The following is a 27,876-nucleotide window of genomic DNA, read 5'->3' as shown; positions in this document are numbered from 1 at the left end:
AGTTTCTGCGCCTGCGTGGCTCTGGCGAGCGCGGGAGCGGCGCGGAGGCCTGTGGCCGACATTGAGCTCCACTCCCCGTGCACCGAACGTAGCTTTCTTTATTTATTGGTTAATTTTCCTAACAGATCGCTGTAAACCAGGGCCAGGATGTCCTGAGCGACCCTCGCGGGGACCCAGCCCTGAGCTCGCCCAGCACCCCAGGCCAGGCTCTGAGATAAAGGGGGCCGCCCGGGACTAGGCTGTGGTGTCCGGGCGTCCTCGGGGCCGGGGCCCGGGCCCGGGCTGTGGTGACCGGGCTGCGGCCGCCCTCAGCCCTCGGCTCCACGAGACGCAGGTCCAGCCTGTGGCCACCTGTCCAGGAGCCTTCCCGGCCTGGCCGCCTCCGGCCTGGACCTCGCCACCCACGGAGATGGTGCTGCCGAGGCCGCTGCAGGTCAGTCGGCAGGCCGACACCCAGGGTGGGAAATGCCCGGGTCCGGATCCCACTTGTCATTGCTATCTGGGGTGCTCAGAAGGGAGGGTTAGTGAGAGGCTGGGGCAGGGAGGAGCCGCCCCCCAAGGACTCGCCCCCAACCTCCCTGGCCCTTCTTCTACCTGGGATCTCGGAAAGTGATTATGATTGTGCTTGTTTTTCCTTCCTTTCTTTCTTTTTCATTGAACTGGAAGCTCAGAGTCACTAACAATGATTAGTAATTAAAGGCAGCCCAGGAGTTGCTGAAGTACCTCTCTGCCTTCCAGTGGGAAGGTCAGCGCTGAACTTGGGCCACTCCTCCTTACTACTTGGGAAAAGCCCAGAGGTAATAAACCCAGGCTCCGTGACTTAAAAATGAAGGGAAAAGTTTGGAAAAGCCTCTTTCTGGAACGAACGCTTCCCAGTCCAGCCTGAAGTCTCCCCTCCAGCCCCCTTTTTTTGGTGGTGGCTGCAGGATTGTAAGAAAGTGACTGCTAAGAAGAAACCAACAGAGAGCCACTAAGGGGGCCCAAGCCTGCTGTAGGAGGAGGCGTTATTTGGGGGTGACAGCTCCCAGCTGATTCATCTTCTCTTCTGAGGCTTTGTCAGGAAGCAGGACCTCCACTGTAAAGCTGACCTTCTTGGTATGGATGAAGCTGTAGGTGTTGTCAAACCGTAGGACATCTGAGGGGAGGCAGAAAACCAGACATTCAGACAAAGAGCTCTGGGATGGCCATTGTGGTTAATTCTTATTGGCTGTGGCAGGTGATGGAGATGCAGGTAGTATAGGCAATTGTGATTGACCTTTTAGGTCACTTAGAAAATTAGTCTAGCTGATATGACCAGACATTCGAGGGGAAAATGCATGAGTGAGAGACTGTTTACACCTATAATTGCTTGGAAGAGGATGGGAAACCAGAAATCATGGCTGTGTAGACCAGGATGCTCATGAACTAGGCCTCCAAAGAGAGACTAGAAGCTGGGCACTGGGGCTCATGCCTGTAATCCTAGCTCCTCAGGAGATAGACCTGAGGCTCATAGTACAAAGCCAGACTGGGCAGTTAAGTCTGTGAGACTTCTATCCAATTAACTAGCAAAAAGCTGGAAGTAAAGCTGTGTCTCAAGTGGTAGTGTGTAAGCCTTGAGTAATGCCAACCAAGAATTTGAGGCCCTGAGTTCAAACCCCAGTATGGACACAAGAAAAGAGGGGCCAGGAGCTAGTCACTCAGGCTATTTTATTTTATTTTATTTATTTTTTTTTTTTGGCCAGTCCTGAGGCTTGAACTCAGCCTGAGCACTGTCCTGGCTTCTTTTTGCTCAAGGCTAGCACTCTGCCACTTGAGCCACAGCACCACTTCTGGCCATTTTCCGTATATGTGGTGCTGGGGAATTGAACCCAGGGCCTCATGTATACGAGGCAAGCACTCTTGCCACTAGGCCATATCCCCAGCCCCTTGCTCAGGCTATTAAACTCAGCTACTCAGGAAGCTAAGATCTGATGGTGGCAGTTTGAAGCCAGCCCAGGCAGAAAAGTCCCCATGAGATTCATAACTCCAGTTAGCCACTCAAAAACCAGAAGTAGAGCTGTGACTCAAGTGGTAGAGCACTAGCCTTGAGCACAATGAGTCTCAAGGACAGTGCTTAAGCCCTGAGTTCAAACCCCATTACCACCACCAACAACAAAAAACTTAAGAGGGAATAGAAATAGTAATGCCCTGGGCTGGGAATGTGGCTTAGTGGTAGAGTGCTTGCCTAGCACACATGAAGCCCTGGGTTCCATTCCTCAGTTGCACATAAACAGAAAAGGCCAGAAGTGACATTCTGGCTCAAGTGGTAATGAGCACATAGTGGCTCAGGGACAATGCCCAGGCCCTGAGTTCAAGCCCAGGCCTGGCAAAAAAAAAAAAAAAAAAAAGTAATGCCCTAAACATTGTACTACCAATAATGTGTCACATGATTGGGTTGGTAATTTATATATGTGATTGCAGTTTTCCTTACCCAACCCTGAGTTCAGCATTAGTACTGTTTAATATCAGATAAAGAGGGGGAACTCGTGTCCCATTGTGAGGGAGCTCCTGTCCATATTCCTTCTTTTGGGGCTGGGAATATGGCCTAGTGGCAAGAGTGCTTGCCTCATAAACATGAAGCCCTGGGTTCGATTCCTCAGCACCACATATATAGAAAAGACCAGAAGTGGTGCTGTGGCTCAAGTGGCAGAGTGCTAGCCTTAAGCAAAAAGAAGCCAGGGACAGTGCCCAGGCCCTGAGTTCAAGCTCCAGGACTGGCCAAAAAAAAGAAAAGATCAACTACTATCCATATTCCTTCTTTGTTTTTGCCAACTTGGTCCCTCAGAAGCCCAGCCCTATTCAGTTTCTGACAAAAAGTAAACTGTGCCAGTTTAATGAACTAGAAATTCTTCCTGTAGAAAGAAAAATGAACAAAGAGACTCACTGCTTAACTGAGCATGATAATAAAAGGTTGGGCAAACTCAAATGTGCAAAAGAAAATTGCTTGAACAATTTGTGCTCTGATCTACCTAATGGACTACTGTTCCAATAGCAAAAGAAAGAGCTTATCCAGGACTGGCATTTGAACTCAGGGCTTCACACCTGCTATGATTGTTTGCTCCCAGCTGGTGCTCTGTCACTTGAACCATGTCTCCATGCCTGCTTTTTGCTGGCAAAATTGGAGATGGAATCTTATAGACATATCGGCCTAGACCGACTTCAAACCAAGAACCTCCAGGTCTCAGCCTCCTGAGTAGCTAGACTTACAGGTATGAGCCCTTAGCTCATAGCTGAAGCTAAAAGAAGGTTGCAGCACAGTTTTTTAGTTTTTTGTCAGTTGTGGGGGTAGAACTCAGAGTCTGGATGCTGTCCCTGAGCCTCTCTGTGCCCAGTGCTAGCATTCTACCACTTGAGCCACAGCACCACTTATGGGTTTTGAGTAGTTAACTGGAGGTAAGACTCTCACAGAGACTTTCCTGTCTTGGCTGGCTTTGAACCATGATCCTCTCAGATCTTAGCCTCCTGAGATTACAGGTGTGCTTACTGGTGCCCAGCTGGCAACAGAGTTTCATAAATTTAAAAAAAATGTGTACACTTTCCTATTTGTCTCCACACATTTACAGATTTTCTTTGATGATACATTGTACAATATACTAAAGGGAATTTTTTTCTCAAATCCTGCCCTGAGTTTTATAGTTTCAAACTCCTTTCACATATACACCAAAGAACAGACACAGTTCCTGTGAAGATATCGTGCATGCACGTGTGTGTGTGTGTAAATATACACATGATCTGTCTATTATGTAAACAGGTGCTGCTTCCACAGGCACGAAATAGATTTGGTGGGATAACAGACAAGAGCTGTTGGCTGAGATTTCCTCTGGGAAGAGAACATGGGCCTGCTGTTGGCAGAGGGAACTTCTAAGCCCTGGCAGCAGAACAGACTTGCTTTTAATCTGACCCTGTTTCTTTGAAAGTTGTTCCATTTCCATTCAAACCCAAGAGCGTTAAGCAAGAAAACCTGTCCCTTCCCTGTGTTGTTCTTCTCTCACTTCCCAGCAAGCATGCATGCACACACACACATAAACACACACAAACATGTGGACACACACACTGTTCATCCTAATACTTAACCTTTCTTCCTTTGGACCTCAAATACAATGCATAGCTAAATAGAACAACAACAGACATACCATCTACTCTTGCTTCCTGGTATGAGGTAAGCAGTAGCCATGTATTCCTATAATAGCCATTTCTTTGGTTTCTATTTATACCAAAAGTCCCACACTAACTCATATTCCCCTGCTCTGGATGGCAGAACCTTGGCCAGAGTTCTTCAAGCTGAAGAAGCCAGCAGTCCTTCCATCTCCTTTAACCAAGTACCAGGATCCAGAGGACTGGCCAGCACGGTGCTCTGCCCTCAGGAACAAAGAAAGAAGCTGGGCTGCTCATGCCTGTAATCCTAGCTATTCAGGAGGCAGAGATCTGAGGATCATACTTCAAAGCCAGCCCAGGGAAGAAGTCTGTGATGTGAGATTCATATCTCCAACTAATCACCAAAAAGCTGGAAGTGGAGCTGTAGCCCAAGTATCAGAGCTGTAGCCTTAAGCAAAATGCTGAGAGCATCAGATCCTGAGTTCGAGTCCCAGTACCAGAGTCAGAAGGGGTTGCTCAGAGGCTTAAGCCGGAGTGAAGTAGAGTCACTAGCCACAGTGTCTATAGGGTTCATTTTACAAGAAGTCTAGCCATAGGCCCCCAGAGCCCCCAGAGGTCCCCCTGGCTGGGACACCTCTGCTTTTGTGGGGTAACTGGCCCCTGAGGATCTCAGGAAAGCAAACAGTTTTGGATTCCCTGGGGCCTGTACTAGACATCTGGGGCCATGGTCCTCAAGAGTGAAAGGTACAGATCTAACGAGATGTAGGGAAGGGGGGCTGTGGCTTAAAGTAGTAAAGTACCACCCTTGAGCAGAAAAGCTCAGGGACAGTGCCCAGGCTCTGAGTTCAAGCCCTACAACTGATCAGAAAAATAAGAGATGTGGGCAGTAGGCAGAATTGCACCCTCGCACTTAGGTAAGGAAAAAAACATGTACTCAAGGGCTTGGGGTACAGCTCAGTAATCAAGCACCTGCCTAACATGCAGGAGTCTGGGCTAGAACCCCAGCCCCTTAGAGAGTCACACATGCACTTACACATGTGCACATATGTGCATAATATATACTACATATTAGAATGTGCAAATGTATAGTGTATAATTAGAATATATGTAGCATATGTAGAATAATTAGAATATATGTAATATGAAGAGAAATTAACTCCCTTTATTTTTATATGATAGGTTACATTGGTGTGTGTATGTACACATGTGTGCACATACTAGTACTGGAACTCAGCCTGGGCACTGTCCCTGAGTCTGCTCAAGGCTGGCACTATCACAAGTTACAGCACTACTTGTGGCTTGCTGGCTCTTTGGAGATAGAAGTCTCTTAAATCTATCTGCCTGAGCTAGCTTCAAACCACAATCTTCAGATCTTAGCCTCCTGAATAGCTAGGATTACAAGTGTGAGCTACTGGTATGGCAACATTGCTTCTGTCTCTTTCTGTCTCTCTGTCCTGGGCCTTGAACTGTGGGCGTGGGCACTGTTCCTGACATCCTTTTGCTCAAAGTTAGCACTCTACCACCACTTGAGCTGCAGCACTACTTCTGGCTTTTTCTGTGATTAGTTGGAGGTAGATTCCTGTGGACTTTCCTGCCTAGGCTGACTTTGAACCATGATCCTCAGATCTCAATCTCCTGAGTAGCAAGGATTACAGGCTTGAGCCACTGGCACCTGGCACTCTACCACTAAGCCACATTCCCAGCCCAACATTGCTTTTTATTATTTTCTTTGGATTTCATTTTAGAATAGACACTTGTGTGTTAGAGGACCAGCAAGCACAGGGCCCTTAGTTCAAGCCCCAATATTGCCAAAAAGAAAGAATGACGGAAAGACAGAATGGTGGTCTTTAGGATGGAGAACCACTACTCCAGGGACCCACCGCCCCAGATGGAGACCTGCATTCCACTCTCGTTTTGGGGGAAGGAAAGCTAGATCTTGTTTCAAACATTTGGAGAGTGGGTAGTAAAGTGAGACTTTCTTAGAAAGCAGACCAACCCGTGTCCAGAACTCTTTGGACCCAAGAGAAGCCCTGAGTGCCACCGAGTCACTTCCTGGGGCAGGGTTCAGGTCCTCAGGACTGCCTTGTGCCTGTCTGGTGACAAGGTCTACACTTCTTTCCATTCCTCATGGAGTGGTCCATCCTCAGCAAGCCCTCAGGAAATATCAGATGGCAGGAAAAGAGCACAATTAACACAGACTTTGGTCCCCTCCTTGTTCATTCAGTACCCCTGGACAAGGACCAACCAGAGAAGCCTGAGGAAGGGTATAGTGCCCCTGTCATGGTGGCTGGCCTGCCCAGAGCTTTCATTCCTCCTCTGGGTGGCTGTGTTCCCCAAGGCCAGGGGTTATTGCTCCAAGAATGCGGTCTCCCACAGATGTGCCTGCAAGCCAGCACTTGGCTCTCCAGGCTCATGCCTAACCTGAGCCCCAGCCACCACTTTCTGCCTGGGAAGGTGTGAGGGGTGCTAGGGCCTACCTCTGCTCCCGGGAATGGGTGGCATGCAGATCCCAGGCAGGTAGAGGTGACCTGTGTCACCCCCAGGACAGAAGTCCTGATCATCCAAGATAGTCCATGACCAAGACATACTGAATCCAAACTCCAGTCCTCTCTGGTGTCCTCTGCCTTTTGGTATCTAGACAAGTTTGTGGGGGGAGGGAGAATATCCCTTTGCTAGACCACCACTTCCTTGTCTTTTAAAGACCATTCATAGCCAAGAGCTTGTGGCTTAGGCCTGTAATCCTGTCTACTCAGGAGGCTGAGATCTGAACATCATAGTTTGAAGCCAGCCCTGGCAAGGAAGTCCATGAGACTGATCTCCAATTAACTACTCAAAAAAAAAAAAAAATGAAGCTAGAAGTGGCACTGTGGCTCAAGTGGCAGAGTGCTAGCCTTGAGCAAAAGAAGCTCAGGGACAGTTCCCAGGCCCTGAATTCAAGCCCCAGGACTGGATGCATGCTTCCGCAATAGAAATAAAAGAACAAAATACTATGCTTATTAATAATAAATTCCTCATAGACCTTATCAGGTATAATTTGGAATTCTTCTAAGATTTCTGCTATGTTAGCCAGGCACCAGTGGCTTATGCCTGTAATCTTAAGCTACTTAGGAGGCTGAGATCTGAGGATCACAGCTTAAAACCAGCCCTGGCAGAAAAGTCTGCGAAACTCTCTTAATTTTAACCAGCAAAAAGCTCAAAGTGGGGCTGTGGCCCAAGTGGTAAAGTGCTGGCACTATCAGGGGTAGTACCCAGGGCTTGCTTTCCAGCCCCACGACCACAAATGTTAGTCAGGTGCTAGTGGCTCACATCTGTAATCCCACTTGCTAAGGAGGCTTACAGTTCAAAGCCAACCTGGGCAAAACAAATCTGTGAGATTCTTCACTCCAGTTAACCAGCTAAAAATCCAGAAGTGGGACTGTGGCTCAAGTTGTAGAACACCAGCCTTGAGTCGAAAAGCAAAGTGAGAATGAGAGGCCTTGAGTTCAAGCCCAATGGCACCAAAAGAAATGGGGGAACAAAACAAATCTAGCCACAGTCACAGACCCAGGTAGGTTAAAGCTGGCCATGTTGAAACCCTGTGTTGACTGCACCGACTCACCCACAGGGCGACCCAGGTCAAGTCACCGCCCCTCTCCAGTCCTGGGTGCCCTCCTCTCTGTGCCGAGGTGCCATGGGGTGAGTGATGAGCTGAGGGAGCTCTTCTATCTAAACCCTCCCATAGCCCCCAAACCATGGAAGAAGCGGGATAGGGGGGCACCCCCAAGACAAAGCAGACAGGGGCTTAAGCATTATTGAGATGAAGAAACTTACAGGTACCAGGATCATTGCAGGTAAGAGTCCCATCCTCGGGCACCATGTGGGCGTTGTAGCGCTGGCTGGCCAGCACCTCCATCATCTCCGCAGCCTTCTGCCGCTCCCCCATCTTGGTCTTCAGGAAAACTCCGAAGCCGATGTCTGCCCCCTCTGACATGAACTGCCACCTGCGGAGACCACATGCCCATTTAGATGCAACACACACACACACACACACACACACACACACACACACACACACACACACACACACACACACACACACACACACACACACACCGGGCTCTGCCTGTAATCACAGCTAGTCCAGGAGGTTGAGATCTGAGGTTCGAGGTTCAAAGCCCAGCTGGGGCAGAAAAATCCCCAAGAGATTCTTATCTCCAATTAACCACTCAAAAAACCAGAAGTGGCACCATGGTTCAAAGAGTTACAGTCCTTTGAGCAAAAGAGCTCAGAGACAGAGCCTAGGCCCCAAGTTCAAGCCCTGCAACCGACACACACCAATTTAGATACAGTTCACCCTGGGTGAGTGGCTGGCACCGAGTATCTTGCCCCACCTCCCAGCCCCCACCCCCCAGGAATGAAAGGCTGGGCCCTGCCAGGGCCGCAGTCCCACCTGAGCACGCAGCCCGGGAAGAGGATCTCGTATTCCACCTGGTGCGAGGAGCCCCGCGCCACCTGTACGCTGTGCTCGTACTGCTGCTTGACCTGGTCTCGAACATAGTACTTCTTGGGGATGTCACCCCCATAGTTGATCTAGAAGTAGAGCAGGGGGTGAGCTGGCATGTGGATGAGAGCCAGGCTCTCGTCCCCTCCCCCCAACCCTGTGTGTGGCCCCATACCTTGGATTTGCACTTGGGGTCCCCATCGGGGTCTGTCATGGTACCCCCATACTCCACAGGCAACTGGTCAGGGCTGATATGTTTCAGTAAAACCTCCTTCCAGTTTGCTGGCACAAAGACAGCACAAGGGGACACATCACCACAAGGTAAGACTTCACCACCCCAAAGGGGAGGGGGGAAAATGCATCGTGTCCAGGGCAGTCTGTGTCAAAGGAGAAGAAAACCCTGTCGCTGCTTAGCCTGCAATGTCAGCATTTGGAAGGCAGGGGCAGGAAGATCCAGAATGCAAGGCCAGCCTGAGCTGCATAGCAGGTCCCTGCCTCTAAATAAATGGGTGTTAGGAGCATGTGATACAATGCAAAAGCAAAAGCCTTCCCCCAGAAGGCAGCCCTCCCTTAGAGCAGAAGTGCTGGGTTTCTGTCCTCCTTGCCTCTGGCCAGCTCAGCAATCAGGAAACCATTCTAAGCAAGTTTTCCTGCCCAGCAGGGCTCTGAGGGGTGAACTAAAGTGTAAAGTACCTCATCCACTCAATATGAATGCAATCCAAACATTATAAGTAGGAAGCCAGGTGTAGTAGAGCACACCTGTCATCCCAGCAGAGGCAGGGTTGTGAGTTTGAGGCCAGCCTTGGCTCTAAAGTAAAAGTTGTCTCGAAAGAAAAAAAAAGTACATGCAAGAAGCTAGAGGAAGAAAGCAGGAAAGGCGTTGCAGGCAGGGAGGGTCAGGCTACAGAACTCCACATCTCCCCTCCCGGAGACCATGCACCATGGTGACAGGAAGCCATCCCTGGCAGGGTGGGGAACCATTTTTTTTTCCTGCCAGGGACTATGCGAATATTTATAACATCACTCCTGGGCCATGCACAATTACCAATACAAGCAGGTGGCCAAGGACAGCAACAAGCAGCATGCATCTGTCCTGTTGTGTACCACATGACTTTGAGGCTCACAGGCTCCCCCACCCTGCGTGTGACCCCCATCAGCGGGTTCCTAAGTGTTACCCCAACCCGTGTCACTTCGACTCCTGTTTGGTGTGCACCCACGTGCATGTATGTGTGCATGCGTGTGTGTGTGTGTGTTAGTACTGGGGTTTGAATTCAGAGCCGTTAGCTTTTAGCTTTTTTGCTCAAGGATGGCGCTCTACCATTTGAGTCACAGCTTCACTTCCGGGGTTTTTATGGTGGTTCATTGGAGATAAGAGTCTCAAGGACTTTCCTGTGCAGGCTGGCTTCTAACCTCAACCCTCAGAGCTCAGCCTCCTGAGCAGGTAGGATGACAGGTGTGAGGTTTTTGGGTTTTTTTGTTTGTTTGTTTTTGCCAGTCCTGGGGCTTGAACTCAGGGCCTGAGCACTGTCCCTGGCTTCTTTTTGCTCAAGGCTAGCACTCTACCATTTGAGCCACGGTGCAACGTCCTGCTTTTTCTGTTTATGTGGTGCTGAGGAATTGAACCCAGGGCTTCGTGCCTGCAAGGCAAGCACTCTACCACTAGGCCACATTTCCAGCCTCTTGGCTGCTTTTTATAACCAAGCCCTGTCCTAACTGGAGAGTTTGGCTCTAACACATCCAGCCATCCAAATTCATAAATATCAGCCAAGTACTATTTTTCTAATTTATTTTGTATATGCCACTACTGGGACTTGAACACAGGGCCTGGAGCTCTCATTTAGGTTTTTCACTCAAGGTTGGCTCTCTACCACTTGAGCCCTACCTCCACTTCTAGCTTTTTTGCTAGTTAACTGGAAATGATTGTGTCAGGGACTTTTCCACCCATGCTGGCCTTAAATTCAGACCCCAGCCTCCTGAGGCACTAGGATTATAGTGCCAGCCTAAGTACACTATCTTGGTACCCTTTCCCGCCAACTCTATAGGCCATATAAGCAGCAGCTATAAGAGACAGCCCAGTGTCTTCTGTACACTGCCGGCTAGAAGCCAGGGACACTGTGGGGGGTGGGGGGGGTCTGCCCGCACTCACGTTTGGGCCCAATAGTGCGACTCCTGGAACATAATGTCACCACTAGCTCGGGTGACCAGCTCCTCTGTCAATTGTGAACCATGCCAGCCCAAGGTGGCTACGATGAAAAGAATCATGGGTGTGGGAGGGAGAATAGACTGAGCCGCCTACACTACCAGGAAACCAAACTGCCTCAGGCACATGGATGGTGGGTGGGAGCAGCTCACAAAGTGTGTGTGTGTGTGTGTGTGTGTGTGTGTGTGTGTGTGCGTGTGGCTGTGGGTGGCTGTGATGTCATCCAGGACTTTGCATATCCCCAGCAAGCACTCTACCACTGGGCTACATCTCCAGGTTTTCTTAGGTGGGGGTGAGGGGATGTCCCACAATGTGGCCTTGAACTTAAGATCCTCCTGCCTCTGCTTCGCAAATGCTGGGATTACAGGCATGCATCACCATGCTTGGCTGCTCTGATTTTTTTACCATCATTTTACAGATTGACGAACAGGCAAGGATCTAGCCAAGTGCCAGTGGCTCACAACCTGTAATCCCAGCTACTCAGGAAGCCTGAGAGCCAAGGATTCAGGTTTGAAGCCAGCCTGGGCAGGAAAATCTGTAAGCATCTCCAATCAACCAGCAAAAAGCCAGAAGTGGAGCTGTGGGCTCAAGTGATGGAGCACCAGCCTTGAGCAAAAAAGCTAAGGGAGAGATAGCACCCAGGCCCTGAGTTCAAGCCCCAGTACTAGCACCAAAAGGAAGAGAGAGAGAGAGAGAGAGAGAGAGAGAGAGAGAGAGAGAGAGAGAGAGAGAGAGAGGGAGGGAGGGAGGGAGAGAGGGGAGAGAGAGACAGAGAGACAGAGAGCACACAAGCAAGCAGAACCTATCACTGCCAGAGCTAGAAGTAGAACGCAGATGCCTGTACGTCCCTCATGGTGTGTCCCCCCCCATACACGCTGGCCTCCCCAATAGCACATTTGTGAAATAGCCAATTGCAATATGTGTCCTAAAGGCGAACATTGAAAAACCTTCCCGATCCTTCACCTCAACCCAGCCCAACTCCAAGCCTCTGTCAACTTTTCTAGCTCTTTCTCCCACCACATTGTGTCCTGCTCCTGAACAGAACAGCCTGCCCCTGGCTGGCAGGTTCCTGTGTCTTTATGGGTTTTAGGTTGCACCTGCCCTGGTGGCCTGATATTCTCCTTGTTCACCTACTTCCCTGCCAACCTCATTCGTCGTTGCCTGCCCAGTCTCCCCAGCGGGCTCCTGCTGCTCTGCCTGCTCTTGAATGTGGAAGCTCAGACCCAGCTACTCACAAGGTTTTTAGACTTTGAGAAGTCTCCAGCCTCAGCTTCAGGCCGGCACATTCCAACACGTGTACATGTTTACAATCCCTCCTCCTGGGTCTCACAGGCCATGCTAGATTTCTCTTTCTTCCTCAGTTTCCCCACCCAGTCCATTTCATCCTGCTGTTCCCCAAATCAATCGGTCATCTAAAAGACTGTACCAGAGCACAATTGTAACCAATCACCCTTGTAACACCCCTGCTAATAACACCCTACCAACAGTATGCAAGCTGGTACTTAGGACCTACTCTCCAACATCTTGGTTTTGTTTTTGTTTTACAGGGCGAGGGAACAAATCCAGGGCCTGGAGCAGCATGCTGGACAAGTGTGTGTGCTCACTTTAAGATACACCCACAGGGGCTGGGAATATGGCCTAGTGGCAAGAGTGCTTGCCTCCCATACATGAAGCCCTTGGTTCGATTCCTCAGTACCACATATATAGAAAAGGCCAGAAGCGGCGCTGTGGCTCAAGTGGCAGAGTGCTAGCCTTGAGCAAAAAGAAGCCAGAGACAGTGCTCAGGCCCTGAGTCCAAGCCCCAGGACTGGCAAAACAAACAAACAAACAAACAAATAAATAAATAAGATATACCCACAGCCCTACCCTTCACAATCTTTCCAGTATATCAGTTTTTTTAAAAAATCTTACTGTGTTTTTTTTTTGTTTTGTTTTCTCCCGCCTAGAATTCTTCTCTGGTTCCCAGTGGCCTGGACAGCCCTGTCCTAGTTGTCCCAGCTTCTCTGCCACCTGGCTCCCTTCTGGGTCCCCCATTTAGCCACATCTCCCACTGTACCCCCCCCCCCCACACACACACATACCCTCACCAGGGAGGGCTTTACCCATCATTCCCCCCTCTCTGCCAAGCAGCTTCCACTTTGCTTCCCTTGGCCCAACTCCTATTCATCCCACAACACCCTGCTGAAGTGGCCACGGTCCTCTCCCCAGCGCAGGTGAGATGAGTGCCCATGATAGGCACTCCTGGGCACAGTTGGTTTCTTCCATTTATCACACCAGTCTAAGAATCATCTGTTTGTGTTTCCCTTCCCTGAGAGCTCAAAGAACCATGGCCTAATGTCTTCATAGCCTAGCACCTCACCAGCCCCAGGACCTGGCATTGATGAGGAGCGTGTGGGAGGGAGCCGCTCCCAGCTGCCCTCAGCCAAGAGCAACCTGGCCTCCAGGGTGCCTTCTCCAATCCCTTTGTGGTGTTTCCTGGTTTCTAGCTTAGCTTTCCCTCCACAGGTCACCTCTCTCCTACAATACTGCACGCTCCTTAAGGGCAAGGCCTGGAGTTTCCTTCATCCTTCATCCTACAAAGGCGAGCCCTTGTTCTTGTGTCTAGCTAGCTGAGAAAAAAAAAAAAGTTATTATGAAATCAGATAGGAAGCTGGCACCAGAGGCTCACACCTGTAATCCTAGCTACTCAAGAGGCTAAGACCGGGAGGATTATGGTTCGAAGCCAGCTCAGGCAGAAGAATCCACAAGACTCTGTCTCCAGTTCACCAGCACAAAGGCAGACTGGAGGCATGGTTCAAGTGGTAGAACACCAGTCATGAGCAAGAAAGCTGAGTGAAAAGGTAAAGCCATGGCCACACTCCTAGAGCTGGATCCATTCTGGACTACAGAGCAATTGGTGGAGTTGAGAGTCAAGTTGGGGTCACTCACCTCCAAGGACCATAATCTTCTTCCGAGTGTCCTCGCTAAGGAAGGGTTTGATGAGGTTATAGGCCACAGGAAACAGCTTGGGGGCTGGAACACAGACCAAGCCATAGGCGGCTGGAGTCAGTCAGTCACTAACTGTCATCCACAGTCCATCTGTCCACAGTGCCCCCACCCTGCCCGGGCCACAGGTCCCCTGGCTCTGTGGGGAGAGCACACGAGGCTGCCCAGGAGTGAGGCTCCGGCTGGCACCAGTGTGAGGACATAACCCAGGCCCCTCTTCCTAGGTCACCTGGCCTGGAGGCTCACGGGATATCAGAAACACTGAATGTGAAGACATGCTCAGTCTGCCCCCAAGTAATCCTGTGTGTGTGTGTGTGTGTGTGTGTGTGTGTCACACACACACCAGTACTGGGGCTTGAACTCAGGGCCTGGGGATGCCCCTAAGCTTATTCACTCATTCACTCAAGGCTAGCATGCTACCACTTGAGCCACAGCTCCCATCTGATTTTTTTGCTGGTAAGTTGGAGATAAGAGTCTCATAGATTCCCTGCCCAGGCTGGCTTTGAACTGTGATCCACAGATCTCAGCCTCCTGAGGTTTGCAGGCGTGAGCCTCCAATGCCTGGCTCCATGTAAGATTTTTTTTTTTCTTCATTACTGGAAATTCCCAACTTACCTTTGACAACAAACAGATGCTTCAGTGTTTCAGGATAATTTTCCTCAAACATGCAGAGAAACTGTGGAAGCAAAATCACTGTGGTTCCAGCAGGCCCAGGCCTGGGAGCCAGGAAAAGAGGCCCTGCTTCCTCCCAGCTGCTGTCTGCCCCCAGCCCCACCCTCATCCCTAGCCTGGGGCAGCCTAGCCAAGGGGTCCCCCCCTTTGCCCCTCACCTCGCCATAGGCTTCCACGGCAGGTTTCCAGAGATGCTTGAGGCCAAGCCCCTCACAGTCGTAAATCATGGTGATGGTCTCAATTTTCTTCCCCAGCTACAGGGAACAGAAGGCTCAAGGTCAGAGTGCAGAAGCCCCGTCCCTGGTTAAGGGGTCTACACTAATTGGGCCACGCATCTTTGGAGCAACCAGATCAGGTCCGGCTGGGGCCCAGGGTTTTCCAAATGGAGAGACTTAATCCCAGGCTGGAATGGGGCCTAGGCAGGTCACACCTCCTGTCTAGGTCTTGGTGTTCTCATCTATTAAAGGACTGAGTGGACCTAGATATCATCTGAGGTCCTTTCCTTCCCGCAGGCTAGCCTGGTAGCCTCCTCTTCTCCTCTGAGTTCACGGGGCTCTGTGACCAGCATTCATGCAACACCAACTAAGCCACTTCTCATTCGGGCACAGATGCTCCCTGCAAACTAAGCCCTCTAGGTGCGTCTGGACCAAACCCCTCTTGCAGTCCACGCCTTCTCTTGGGGTCTCTGTCCTAAGTAGGCTCTCCATGAATGCATGCAAATGACAATTTGAAAAGCCCTCAAATTTAGTAGAACATGGTGGATACTTAATCCCAGATACTTAAAAGGTAGAGATAGGAGGATTGGAGTTTGAGGGCAACCTAGGCAAAAAGTGAGACCCCCATCTCAAAAATAAGCCAGGGGGCTGAGAATGTGGCTTAGCGGTAGAATGCTTGCCTAGTATGCATGAAGCCTTGGGTTCGATTCCCCAGTACCAAATAAGCAGAAAAAGTCGGAAGTGGTGCTGTGGCTCCTATGGTAAGAACGCTAGCCTTGAGCACAGAGAGCCTCAGGCCCTGAGGTCAAGCCCCAGGACTGGAAAAAAAAAAAAGCCAGGGAGCCAGGTGCTGGTGGCTCAGATCTGTAATCCTAGCTACTCAGGAGGCTGAGATCTAAGAATCATGGTTCAAAGCCAGCCTGGGCAGGCAAGTCTGAGAGACTCTTAAGTCCAATTAACCACCAAAATCCAGAAGTGGTACTGTCGCTCAAAGTGGTATAGAGCTAGTCTTGAGCAAAAGAGCCCAGGGACAGTGCCCAGGGTGCATTCAAGCCCCAGGACCGACAAAATAAAAAAGCAGGCACAAGTGGCTCACACCTGTAATTCTAGATGATCAGAAGGCTGAGATCTGAGGATCAAGGTTTAAGGCCAGCCCAGGCAGGAAAGTCTGTGAGACTCTTTTTTTTTTGAGTCAGTTGTGGGGCTTGAACTCTGGGCCTGGGCATTGTCCCTGAGCTCTTCAGTTCAAGGCTAGTGCTCTACCACTTGAGCTACAGTGCCACTTTCAGTTTTCTGGTGGTTCATTGGAGATAAGAGTCTCAGGGACTTTCCTGACTGGGTCTTAACCCTGATCCTCAGATCTCAGCATCCTAAGTAGCTATGATTACAGGCATGACCCACTGCGCCCAGCTTGTGAGACTCTTATCTCCAAGGAGCTACCATAAAACCAGAAGTGGAGCTATGGCTCAAAGTAGTAGAGCACTAGCCTTGAGCAAAAGAGCTCAAGCCCAGCATGAGGTCCTGAGTTCAAGCCTCATGACCACCAACAAAAAAATAATAATATAAGCTGGGCATGGTAGTAGAGACGTGTAGTACAGCTACTCAGGAAGCCGAGGTACAAGGATCATGGCTCAAGGGCAACTTGAGCAAAAGTATAAGACCCTAATCTAAAACACAAACTACAGAAATCAAAAGGCCCTAACGTATGGCTCAAGTGGTGAAGGGCCTTGCCTAGCAAGTGTAAGGCCTTGAGTTCAACACACACACACACACACACACACACACACACACACACACACACACACACACCCCAATATTACACTGAATCTTTGCAACTGCTAGAAAAAAAGAAGGAAGAAAAGAGGCCAGGATGACAGCTCTAGCTTGCTCCTCAGACTCGTTCTTTTTTTTTTTTTTGGCCAGTCCTGGGCCTTGGACTCAGGGCCTGAGCACTGTCCCTGGCTTCCTTTTGCTCAAGGCTAGCACTCTGCCACTTGAGCCACAGCGCCACTTCTGGCCGTTTTCTGTATATGTGGTGCTGGGGAATCGAACCCAGGGCCTCATGTATACGAGGCAAGCTCTCTTGCCACTAGGCCATATCCCCAGCCCCTCAGACTCGTTCTAAGAAGTCCTGGTGTCTGCTGAATGCAGACTTAGAAAAGCACAAAATCTGAGTGCTATCAAAACACTTGTCCAAAGATGGGTGGTCCAGGACAAGATCTCACTCGTCCTCCCATGAAAAAAATGTAGCAAGCCGGGCCCCAATGGCTCATGCCTATAATCCTAGCTACTAAGGAGACTGAGATCTGAGGATCGCAGTTTGAAGCCATCCAGGCAGAAAAACCAGAAGTGGCACTGTGGCTCAAGTGGTGGAGTGCTAGCCTTGAGCACAAAGAGGCACAGGGACAGCACTCAGGCCCTGAGCTCAAGCCCTACAACTGACAAAAAAAAAAAAAAAAAGAAGCAATGTTTTTTTAAACTGTTTGCAGTGTTAGGGTTCAAACCCTTGACTTCCTGCATGCTAAGCAAGTACTCTACCTGCTGGACTACATTCCAGCTGTAGTCAGTTTTGGTGGGTAGAGGGTGTGTGTGCGTGTGTGTGTGTGTGTGTGTGTGTGTGTGTGTGTGAGAGAGAGAGAGAGAGAGAGAGAGACTAGGGTTTGGACTTAAGGCTTCATGATTGTTAGGCTAGTGCTCTACCATTTGAGCCAGTTAAAAACAAAGTCTTATGGACTTTTCTGACCCAGCTGGCTTCTAACCACAATCCTCCAGATCTCAGCCTCCTGAGCCACCAGCACCTGGCTAGTTTTTGTTTTTGAGACAGGGTCTTACTCTGTAGCCCAGACTGACCTAGCCCTCACAGTCTTCCTGCCTCTGCCTCCCAAGTGCGTGCCTCCACAGGCGTGTGCTGTTTTGTTTTGTTTTTAATAAAATAGTTTATTCAATTAAAGGACTTCCTTTTATTCTGAGATCATGCCATTTCTATAGATTAGGATATTCATTGCAACAGTAACAGATGGTCATTTTAATTCTTCACTTGGCAAAATAAAAAAAATCCAGCAGGCTGGGGTGGAAATGAAGTGATAGAGTGTTTGCCTAACATATATAAAGCACTGGTTCTATGACCAGCACTGCAAAAATGAAAAAAAAAAGAAAACATTATGGCAACAGTATGTCTACCTCTAAACCTTTGAGATTTCAGTAAACTATGAAGCCTAAAAGACTGGCTGTATTACACCCCACTCTTTTTATTTTAACTTTACTGGGACTTGAACTCACAACCTCACACTTGCTAGGCAGGCACTCTATTCACTGAGCCACGCCTCCATCCCTCCTTCCTGCTCATTACTTTTGAGACAGGGTCTCACTGCCTAGGCATGCATCCTGCACGGTCCATGCATCTTGGGCTCCCTGGTAGTTAGGATTTCTAAGGTGGGCCACCAACACACCCGGCCCCCCTTTCTCTGGACTGGGGAAGGCCCCCCACTCATTACCCACCTTGGTGGTCTGGTGGGCACACTCCTGCAGAAGCAGTTCACAGTCTCTCATCTTGGTCCTGAGCAGGTCTTGCTTGGTGGCTGAGAACAGCAGCCCTTTGGCATCCAGAGGCCCAATGATGTCATACCAGACTGGGCAGCCATCCAGGTCGTAGCCACACGTGCCCCCAGCCAGATACTGCTGGATCACCTGGGTGACACCACACACCACACACCACACACCTGGTGAGCAGGCCCAGGGTCCCACGGCTTCCCAGCATCACAGGGCTTCAGTGTGGACACGACGGTCTCCCCCTTCCCATGCCTTCCCTGGACACCAACAGATGTCTAGTAAGAAGCCCAGCTCCCTCTCAACCCAGTAGGCTGAGAACAGAGATTGGGGGGTAGGAGGAGAGGAAAATTCATCCTTACCTCAGGAGGCTGCCAGCTGGTGATGTTATCTATATCCTTCTGCTTCCGGAACTCCACATGCTGTAAACACATGTCAGAAACTTAAAAAAAAATTAAGGAGGTGAAAGCCAGGCACCGGTGGCTCTCGCCTGTAATCCTAGCTACTCAGGAGGCTGAGATTTGAGGATCACAGTTCAAAGCCAGCCCTGACAGGAAAGTCCGTGAGACTCTTATCTCCAATGAACCACCAGAAAACAGGAAGTGGCACTGTGGCTCAAAGTGGTAGAGCACTAGCCTTGAGTTGAAGAGCTCAGGGACAGTGCCCAGGCCCAGAGTTCAAGCACCACCCCCCCACACCACCACCACCACCACCCACAGCAAAAATAACGAAGAGCCAAATGGATCTCACCTTCCGGAGCATGGCCTCTGACTTCTGCAGGTCAAAGCTTCGTGCTGTAACAAAAAGACATGATCAGTATTAGGCTAGCAAGACCCAGTGTCCCAAGAGTGTGGAGAGAAACATGCTCCCAGCCTGGGCATCACCCCAGCTAACTCAGATCACCCCGCCTGCAGAAGCTAATGTGACCCTCACTGAGGGCTTGTGGAATGCACACCCGCTGTGATTGTGGGTTCAACAGGCCAAGTTTAATGAATTGGGGATGGGAGGAGCATTCCTCAATGTCAAAGAATTTTATCCCAGTGGCTGGGCACTGTTGGCTCATGCCTGTAAGCCCAGCTACTCGGGAGGCTGAGATTGGAGGATCACACTTCAAAGCCAGCTAGGCAGAAAAGTCCTTGAGACTCTTATCTCCAATTAACTAGCCAGAAGTGGAGCTACGGCTCAAGTGGTAGAACACCAGCCCAGAGCAACAAAGCTAAGGGCATGAGGCTCTGAGTTCAAGCCCCAGTACTGACACGAGAAGAAAAAAAATACACTCCAGTGGATATGAAGAGTCTAATCTCTTCTGGAAGTGAACCCTGCACCCTCTTATCAGCTGGCCTTTCCCTCACAAACTTTATCTGCTCCACAAGTCTAATATCCAGCTTGGAGAAATTGACCCAAGTTCAAAGATGAATGCAGCAGGGACAGTCCTGGAACATCCCTCCAGCCAATTCTGTCATCTCCCTAGAAGCTCCCAAAAAAGTCAGGCACTGCTGCTCACGCCTGGAATCCAAGCTACTGAGGAGGCTGAGATCTGAGGGTGGTGGTTCAAAGCCAGCCTGGGCAGGAAAGTCTGTGAGAGTCTCTAGTAAACCACAAGAAGTCAGAAGTAGAGCTGTGGTAGAGTGCCAGCCTTGAGTGAAAAAGGCCAGAGTTCAAGTCCTTATACACAAACACACACACACACACACAAACACACACATACACACACACATACACTGTCCCTGAACCCCTGCTCAGGTCTGAACATAAAAGATCCCCCAGTTCCCAAGGCCATGTGTTCCCAGATTATCTGAGCTGCCACTACACCCCTTGCTGGGCCCTCTACTTAGGGCCCTCTACTCACTAAGCAGATGCTCTATTACTTCAGCCACAGCTCAGACCCATACTTAATTCTTTTTTTTAACTTTTGTGCTTGTCTTGGGGCTTAAACTCAGGGCCTGGGAGCTGTCCCTGAGCTTCTTTTGCTCAAGGCTAGCGCTCTACTGCTTGAGCCGCAGCACCACCTCTGGCTTTTTCTGAGTAGTTTATCATAGACTTTTCTGCTCTGGCTGGCTTCAAACCATGATCCTCCGATCTCAGCCTCCAGAGTAGCTAGGATTACAGGCGTGAGCCACCAGGGCCTGTCCCATGTCCTTCTTTTTTTTTTTTTTTTCCAGTCCTGGAGCTTGAACTCAGGGCCTGACCACTGTCCCTGGTTTATTTTTGCTCAAGGCTAGCACTCTGCCACTTGAGCCATAGGGCCACTTCTGGCCTTTTCCATATATGTGGTGCTGAGGAATCGAACCTAGGGCTTCATGTATACAAGGCAAGCACTCTTGCCACTAGGCCATATTCCCAGCCCTCCTTAATTCTTGTACTAAGGTAAGATCTACTGTGGAGACACTGAGGGAAACACAACTCTCTGGATACCAGAAAATTCTGTGCTATCTCCCTAGATCTTCCCTCTTCCCCTCCTGCCAACCTTGAGCCCTGTAGCTATTCAGCCCTAAGACCATTCAAATAACTTCCCTTTGGACTCCCTCCAGCTGGCCAGAGCCCCCTCCCAGAGTGAGCTACCTGGGGTCGAGCATAGTTTCAGGTGTTACTTTCCTTCTTCCATAAACCCCAAGAATTTTCATAGCTACAGTTCACACCCTCAGATCAAGTCAACTGAAACCCCCAAATCCTTTGCACCTGGGCTGCCACTAAGCCTCCACCCCTCCATAGAGAGATGGGACCTGCCACCTACCCTTACCAAATTTCACCTCTGTCCAACCAGCTTTGTCCCATTCTTTATAGTTTCTGAGCTCCAAATTCTGACCCGTTTGCCCATCTGACCTATGAACTGTCGTTCCCAGCTGGATGACTATATGGATTTATTTGGCTTCTAGATATGTTGACAGCCCTGGAACCCTGACCAGACAGAATGACCTCTGGACTGTCATTGATGAGAGCCTTCACCACCACTCACTGAGTGTACACAAAGCCAATCCTGCCTCCAATCCTCTAATCCTAGCTCCTCAGGACGCTGAGATGTAAGGATCAAGGTTCAAAGCCAGCCCAGACTGAAAAAAAAAAGTCCATGAAGTTCTATCTCCATTTAACTAGCAAAAAAAAAAAAAAAGCTGAAACTGGAAGTGTGTCTCAAGTGGTAGAGCACCAGCCATGAAAGGAAAAAGTTAAGCAAGAGCAAGGCCTTGAATGCAAACCTCAGTACTGGCAAAAGCAAACAAAACCTCACCAGTGCCACACTGCAGCAAACTTGAAAACTGGCCTTGGAAATACCTCTTAATGATCAGCCTTCTCATACCGTCCTGACAATCTGGGATGACTTTGTTTGTTGTTTGTTTAGTGGTGCTGGGGACTGAACCAAGGGCCTTTACCCCACGTGCCTCACCCCCAGTCCTTTTGCTTTTAGTTCATTTTTTCAGATAAGGCCTCGAGCTAACTGTGCCTAAGCTGCCCTCCAACTATGATCCTCCTATCTCTGCCTCCAGAGGAGTTGGGATTACAGACACACACCACCACACCTGGCATGGTACAATATTGAGAGAAATACCACGTGGCTTTGCATCCAAGGTCTTCCACCTTCTGTATGCGACCTTGGGTGGGATATTGCATGTCTCTGATCCAGCATTGAATGAACTAGAAATATAAGAAGGATGTTAAGCAACATCCTCTCATGAGAGGAGCTGGACCAAGAAAGTGGGAAAGGATATTCTTATCTTCTTAGAGAATGGGGTGGGGTGGTAAACTGGAAGGGGGGGGGCCCTTATCTGAAGGGAAGCTCTCCAGTAAACCCTTATCTTCCAGGATTCAACATCCAAGGTTTGCAAGGCCCCCAGAATTGCTCCTGGCTCTGGACTTGGTACTCCTGGGGTACTGCTGAGTGAGACAGGCTTCTCCCAGCTCCTGCTTCCAGCTCAGGGGTGGCCTGGAGGCTGGCATGGGGCACTGCCAAAGAAGCCAGCCCTGGGCTCCTGCTTGACCACATCCTAGTCCTAAAAAATGTGGGAGACTCAGAACTGCCCTTCCTCCTCACTGTTTCCCACCTCTTCCATGTCTGAGCTGCTCCTCTGACCCAGAGCTCAGCTCCACATTGGGGTCAGCCAGTGGGGACTTATGTCTCTATTTAATGTCTGGGGAGCAGCAGAAAATGGAACCGGAGCCCACACCTGAGTTAAAGACATTCTGTTTGTGGGTGGCAAACAAACATCCCTTTTTAGAATCTATGGGAGAAAGAGAAAAGGGTTTGCTTTTTAAAAGCAACAAAACCCCTAATTCAAATTCATAATAGGGTCTAACCAGGCCTGAGCTTCTGCCCAGGAAATGTAAGGCACAAATGAAATACCAAGGAGACATCCTGTTTTAAGAGGTCAGAGCCTGGAGCTGGGGAATGTGGCGCAGTGGTAGAGTGCTTGCCTCGCATGCATAAGATCCTGGGTTCAATCCTGAGCATCATTCAAGAAGAAAATAATAAGGGTTTTAGTTGTTGTTGGCTCTGTGTGTGTGTGTGTGTGTGTGTGTGTGTGTGTGCGCGCGCGCGCACCAGTGCACACCAGTCTTGGGCCTTAAACTTTTTTTTGTTTGAGGCTAGTGCCCTACCATTGGAGCCATAGCTCCACATCTAGCTTTTTGGTGGTTAATTGGAGCTAAGTCTCATGGACATTCCAGGCTGGCTTTGAACCATGACCCTCAGATCTCAGCCTCCTGAGTAGCTAGGCTTGAGCCACTGTAACCTGGTTAAGAAAAGTTTACCTGGCACCGGTGGCCTATGCCTGTAATCCTAACTACTCAGGAGGCTGAGATCTGAGGATCATGGTTCGAAGGCAGCCTGGACAGAAAAGTCCGTGAGACTTCTATCTCCAATAAACTACTCAGAAAAAGCCAGACTTGATGCTGTGGCTAGAGTGGTAGAGTGGTCACCTTGAGAACAAAGAGGCACTGGCAAGAGAGAGAGAGAGAGAGAGAGAGAGAGAGAGAGAGAGAGAGAAAGAGAGAGAAGGAGGGAGGGAGGAGAGGGAGAGAGAGAGAAAGAGAGAGAGAGAGAGAGGAAAGAAAAGGAAAGTTTACACGAATTTGTAGAAACAGCTGGCAAGGGTGCTGGGCAGAAATCTCAAAGCCCAGGCTGGGCCCTGGTTCTGCTTTGCAGTGGCTGTGGCTTTGGGTTAAGTCCCTCCCTTCCCTAGACTCCACATTCCCCTTTCTTCTCAGTGTTTCCCCTGAGATTGTAGCTGGTGCGAGATCTGGGTACTTGGTGACCTAGGGGGCTCCCTCTTATGCAAAGAGGGGTGATCCCAGAACTCATGGTGGGGTGGGGTGGTTAGGTATCTGAGAGACCGGCTGGTGGGACTCTCCACCAGCCTCTGCCTAGATAAAAGAGCTCCGGAACCATACTTTTCTTCCTCCTTAACAGGAGCTCCCTAGCGGCCTCAACTTGTCGCTGGCCCTTTAAGAAGGCCTTCCTACTCCCCACCCACTGCTTCTAGCTCCAGTACTTCTGCAAACGTTGGGCCAAATTTTCCCCCAGCCTCCCCCAGGCTACACTTCCCTCCTCTCTGGGTGTGATCACAGCTTTTTTTTTTTAAGTGGGGGGGGGGGGGGAAAGGGGGGCAGGAGAATGGGAAAATGACTAGTTCCCTGAACTCCACGTGGCTCTCTTGGGCGCACCTGCCCTCAGGTGCATCTTTAACAGGCCAGCTTTATTATATTTCTGGAAAGCAAAGGAAATGGAATGGTTGTCCTCCTGAGACGTAAGCTGTAGGTGTCCACAAAGGAATAACTGCACGGTTTGTGCTTTATGATCTTGGGATTTGGTTCTAGATCCCAACTTAGAACATTGCTGATTTAACTCTCAGTGGTTTCCCTTGTTTTTTCTTTTTCTTTTGGTTGGTCATGGGGCTTGATCTCAAAGCCTGGGTGCTGTCCCCAAGCTCTTTTGCTCAAGGCTAGCACTCTACCACTTTGAGCCACAGCTTCATTTCTGGTTTTCTGGTGGTTCACTGGAGACAGGAGTCTCACGGATTTTCTACCTGGGCTGGCTTTGAATCATGATCCTTCTATCTCAGCCTCCTGGGTAGCTAGGACTACAGGCGTGAGCCACCAGTGACCCGGCCCTCTCCTGTTACTTCTATGTCTAGTAATACAGTTTGTATAAATATTTTTAAAAGGTGTCAGAAGAGGCAAGGGAGGGTGGCATATGACCTAAATGACAGAAGAGGGAAGAGTCTAACCCTAATGCTAGAAGCAACACGCATAGCTCAGTTGTGTCATGTCTTGCCAAGGCTAGATATTTTAGCTTGGCCTTAGGTACCACTGCCAAGCCAGGGTCCAGCTGAAACTAGAACTCAGAGCCTGGAGCTCCTGACTGACCCCCTCACATTCCCACGCACACAACCCCACTGCTAGTAAAAAGCCAGCCTCTCTCAGGGACTAGAGCCTGTTGTGCTGGCACCGGGGCTTGAACTCAGGGCCTTATGCAAAAGCATAAGCTTGGCTTTTTCCACTCAAAGCTGGCACGCTCTTCCAGTGTTTTTGATGATTAATTGGAGATAAGAGTCTTACAGATTGGTTTGCCTGGGATAGCTTTGAACAGTGATTCTTACATCTTGACTGAGTAGCCAATAGTACAGGCGTGAGCCATCAGTGTCCAGCCAGATCCTAGCTCTGTCTCTGGCTTTCCACAAAGTGGGGCCTTGTGTGGCCTCAGTTTCCCTTAGTCGGCCAGCAGAGCAGACTTATGTAGGAGATGGAAAGAGTCCAGGGCTGACAGGGAGCAACTGGGGACTTTAGTCTCCTCTCTGCCTGCAGCTTGCCCACAGTGTGATGGGGAGCAGGTGGCTTCACCTCTCTGGGCCTCAGTGGCCTAGCTATCCAATAGGGTTTGAAGGTTTCTAATTACCAAGTACTTTCTGGCCTCAAGCATGGGGGGTGGGGGATAGGGGCTGTCACAAATAGCCCAGGACAAATGAAGGCCCACAAACTCACTTGGCACACACCATGAAAATACACTTAGGCTTCTATGCTTTGGCTACCCATGATTTGTCAGCTTGTATTGATCATTTTGTAGGACCCATAAATAACATTATGAATATCCAAGTGAGCTGGGTGCGGGTGGCTCACCCCTGTAATCCTAGCTACTCAGGAGGCTGAGATCTGAAGATCAAAGCCAGCTTGGACAGAAAAGTCTGTGAGGCTTTTATCTCCAAGTAATCAGCAAAATAAATAAATAGATAAAATTTAAAAATATAAAACAAAACAAAAAGATAAAGCAGGAAGTAGAGCTGAGGCTCAAGTGGTAGAGTACCAGCCTTGAGCAAAAACCTAAGCCCCAGTCCTGATTTCCAGTCCCAGTACCAGCATATACACACAAAATATCCAAATGATCCTTAGCAGAAAAAAAACAACGGCCCCCACCCTTGCCAGGTGGAATCTCCCACCCCAAATTCTCAAGTGGTCAGGGGCTGGGTTTCCAGGAGTTGTCATTCTGTTTTTTGTTGTCCCCAGTCCAGCCCCGCTCCCCCCCCTCCTACCCCCACCCCCACCCCCACCCCTTTTCTCACCTCGGAGCCAGCGCAGGAGAAAGTAGTCATCTGGATTGGGCAGGGTGGGCAGGACATCCTTAACATTCTCCCGGAACTGTGAGGAGAGGTGGCTGAGTGAGTGCTGTCCCCACCCCCTGCCTACCTTCTCTCTGGGGACACTCCACAGTGGCCTTTATGGATGCTTCTTTTACACAAATGGGTGCTGCAGACATTGGCGGAGCACATGCCATGTGTGACGCGTGGGGTGCTAGCTCTTACCAGAGAGGTGCTGGGGAGCACGGGAGGGGAAAGAAGAGCCAGGGACACTTCCCTACCTTGCTGTGTTTTTGCCTATCTGCAAACGAGTGGGCAGATGGGAATGTTCCTGGCTGGGGGGGGGGGGGGGAACACGGGCATTTTTATAAACTCAGAGAGGCTCAGTAACACCTCTGAAGGCAAACAGCAATGAGGATGGAAATCCAGGTCATTTTGACAGCAGAGAACACATTCTCCCCACCAAGGCCTCTGCCCCTTCCCTTGGTAGTAGAAGTTGGGGGAGGAGTAGAAGGGAATGGGGGTTCTTGTATGGCTTTATATAAATTGGCATTTGAGCTGGGCCTGAAATTTCAGCAACAGGAGATGAAGGTTGAGAAAACAGTCCAGGGGGACAGCAGGAAACCATGAAAGGAAAAAAAAAAAAAACCAAAACAAAACAGCGGTTCTCTAAACAAGAAAGGTGGACACTGACCCCCAGGGACAGCCACACCCACCTGCAGTCGCTCAGTATAGGCGAACAGCCCCTGCCGTGCCCTCCCTAAGCCTGCTGTCCCTCACCTTTCTCCCTGGTCACTGACCTACAAGACCTACAAGAGCAGCCACCTCTGCCCCAGGCCTAGATCAGCAGGGTTCTCTGGCTCTACCCTCCCCCCACCCCTCCCCCAGCAGGGCCCAGGGCTCCCGGATCGCTGCTCTTCCAAGCCACAGACATGAAGTCACCCTCAGCCAGGGCCGACCCTACTCAGCTCCGGTGTCCACTTTAATCACTACCTAATCCCATCTCTGCCCGACTTCCCTTGCGAGTGAACTCAGAAGCCTCCCTAGACTTTGTTGGGGGGGGGGGGAGAAAAAAAGGTTCCACGGAGCCAAATTCTCCCCCATTGCTCCTACAGAAAAGACATGTACCCCCCACCACACACACACACTTTCTAGCCCGTGGAAAAATGCCCCTGCCCCTGGAGCCGTCTGGACCCCGGAGATGCTGGCTCAGAGAACTCCTTCTCCAGGATCACCTGGGAGAAGAGGATGGAGGAAGGGTCCGGCACTTAAGCAAACTGTCTACCGTCACCCTGCACGGCCCAGGCGCCAGGGCAAATCCAAGCCCAGCCCCTTCCCCCTTTCCTCCCGAGAAGAGCCCGCCAGGCAGGGATCTGGGTTTTAAGACAGGGGCGGAGGTGGGGTTTGGGATTTGCCCAGCCTCACCCCGTTCCTGGGAGTCCCAGGAATAAAGATCCTAAGTGCACACACAGAAGACCCGATTTGCCTCCAACACCAGCCGTTTGCCACCTCGTTTGCTTGCACGAAGGAGCGAACAGAGAAGGACAGGGCTGAGCCCAAGGTCACACAGCGACCACAGCGCCCAGCGTGGGGCTAGCCCGGTGTCCTCAGGGGCCGCCCGCCGCCCTCTGCCTCCGCCACTGCCCCTACGAGGGGGTGAGGGGAGCCTCCGAGGAGCGGGGAGGGAAACGCGGAGGCCCGGCCTCTGTCCCCACGGCCCGGCTGCCAGTCCCCGCCAGCCCCGGGCATCAATGTTGCCTTTGTGCCCTGGGCTGCCTGCGAGGACTTCCAGGCAACCACCCTTCCCAGGTGGCAGCGCAGGGGCCGCTCGGGGGCTGGGGACCGCGGTGGACAAACTTCCCGGGGTCCCCGGAGGGGGGACGCTGGGCATCGGCCCGGAGCAGGGCGACGGCCGCCGCGGCCGCTGGGGACCTCCAGTCCCCACTTCCGAGCCCCCGGAGAGCGCTCACCTTGGCCAGGGCCTCCTGCTGTTTGGGACTCAGGTCGCCCACTCGGCCGCTCATCGTGGCTCGGGCTCGGGGCGCGGGGCAGCGGCGGCGGCAGCTGATGGAGCCCGGACGCGACCCGGTGCTGCGGAGAGAA

At 50.6% G+C, this 27,876-nt stretch overlaps 1 protein-coding gene across 1 annotated transcript; it reads right to left on the bottom strand.

Annotated features, from left to right (window-relative positions):
* Positions 1–46: 46 nt before the first annotated feature.
* Positions 47–27,876, bottom strand: Sec14l2 (SEC14 like lipid binding 2). The gene is made up of 12 exons (XM_048343288.1): positions 27,744–27,876; positions 25,759–25,834; positions 18,962–19,005; positions 18,574–18,633; positions 18,164–18,352; positions 14,609–14,704; positions 14,394–14,454; positions 13,722–13,805; positions 8,769–8,875; positions 8,543–8,682; positions 7,924–8,093; positions 47–1,135 (listed from the first exon to the last, which is right to left on the bottom strand). Exons 1-12 carry the CDS (start codon positions 27,795–27,797, stop codon positions 1,005–1,007), a joined length of 1,212 nt encoding a protein of 403 aa, XP_048199245.1. The 5' UTR covers positions 27,798–27,876; the 3' UTR covers positions 47–1,004.

Source organism: Perognathus longimembris, chromosome 3 (assembly GCF_023159225.1).
Source record: "Perognathus longimembris pacificus isolate PPM17 chromosome 3, ASM2315922v1, whole genome shotgun sequence".
NCBI lineage: Eukaryota > Metazoa > Chordata > Mammalia > Rodentia > Heteromyidae > Perognathus > Perognathus longimembris.
The sequence above is the reverse complement of the archived record's forward strand: the minus strand, read 5'-3'. Positions and strand labels throughout refer to the sequence as shown.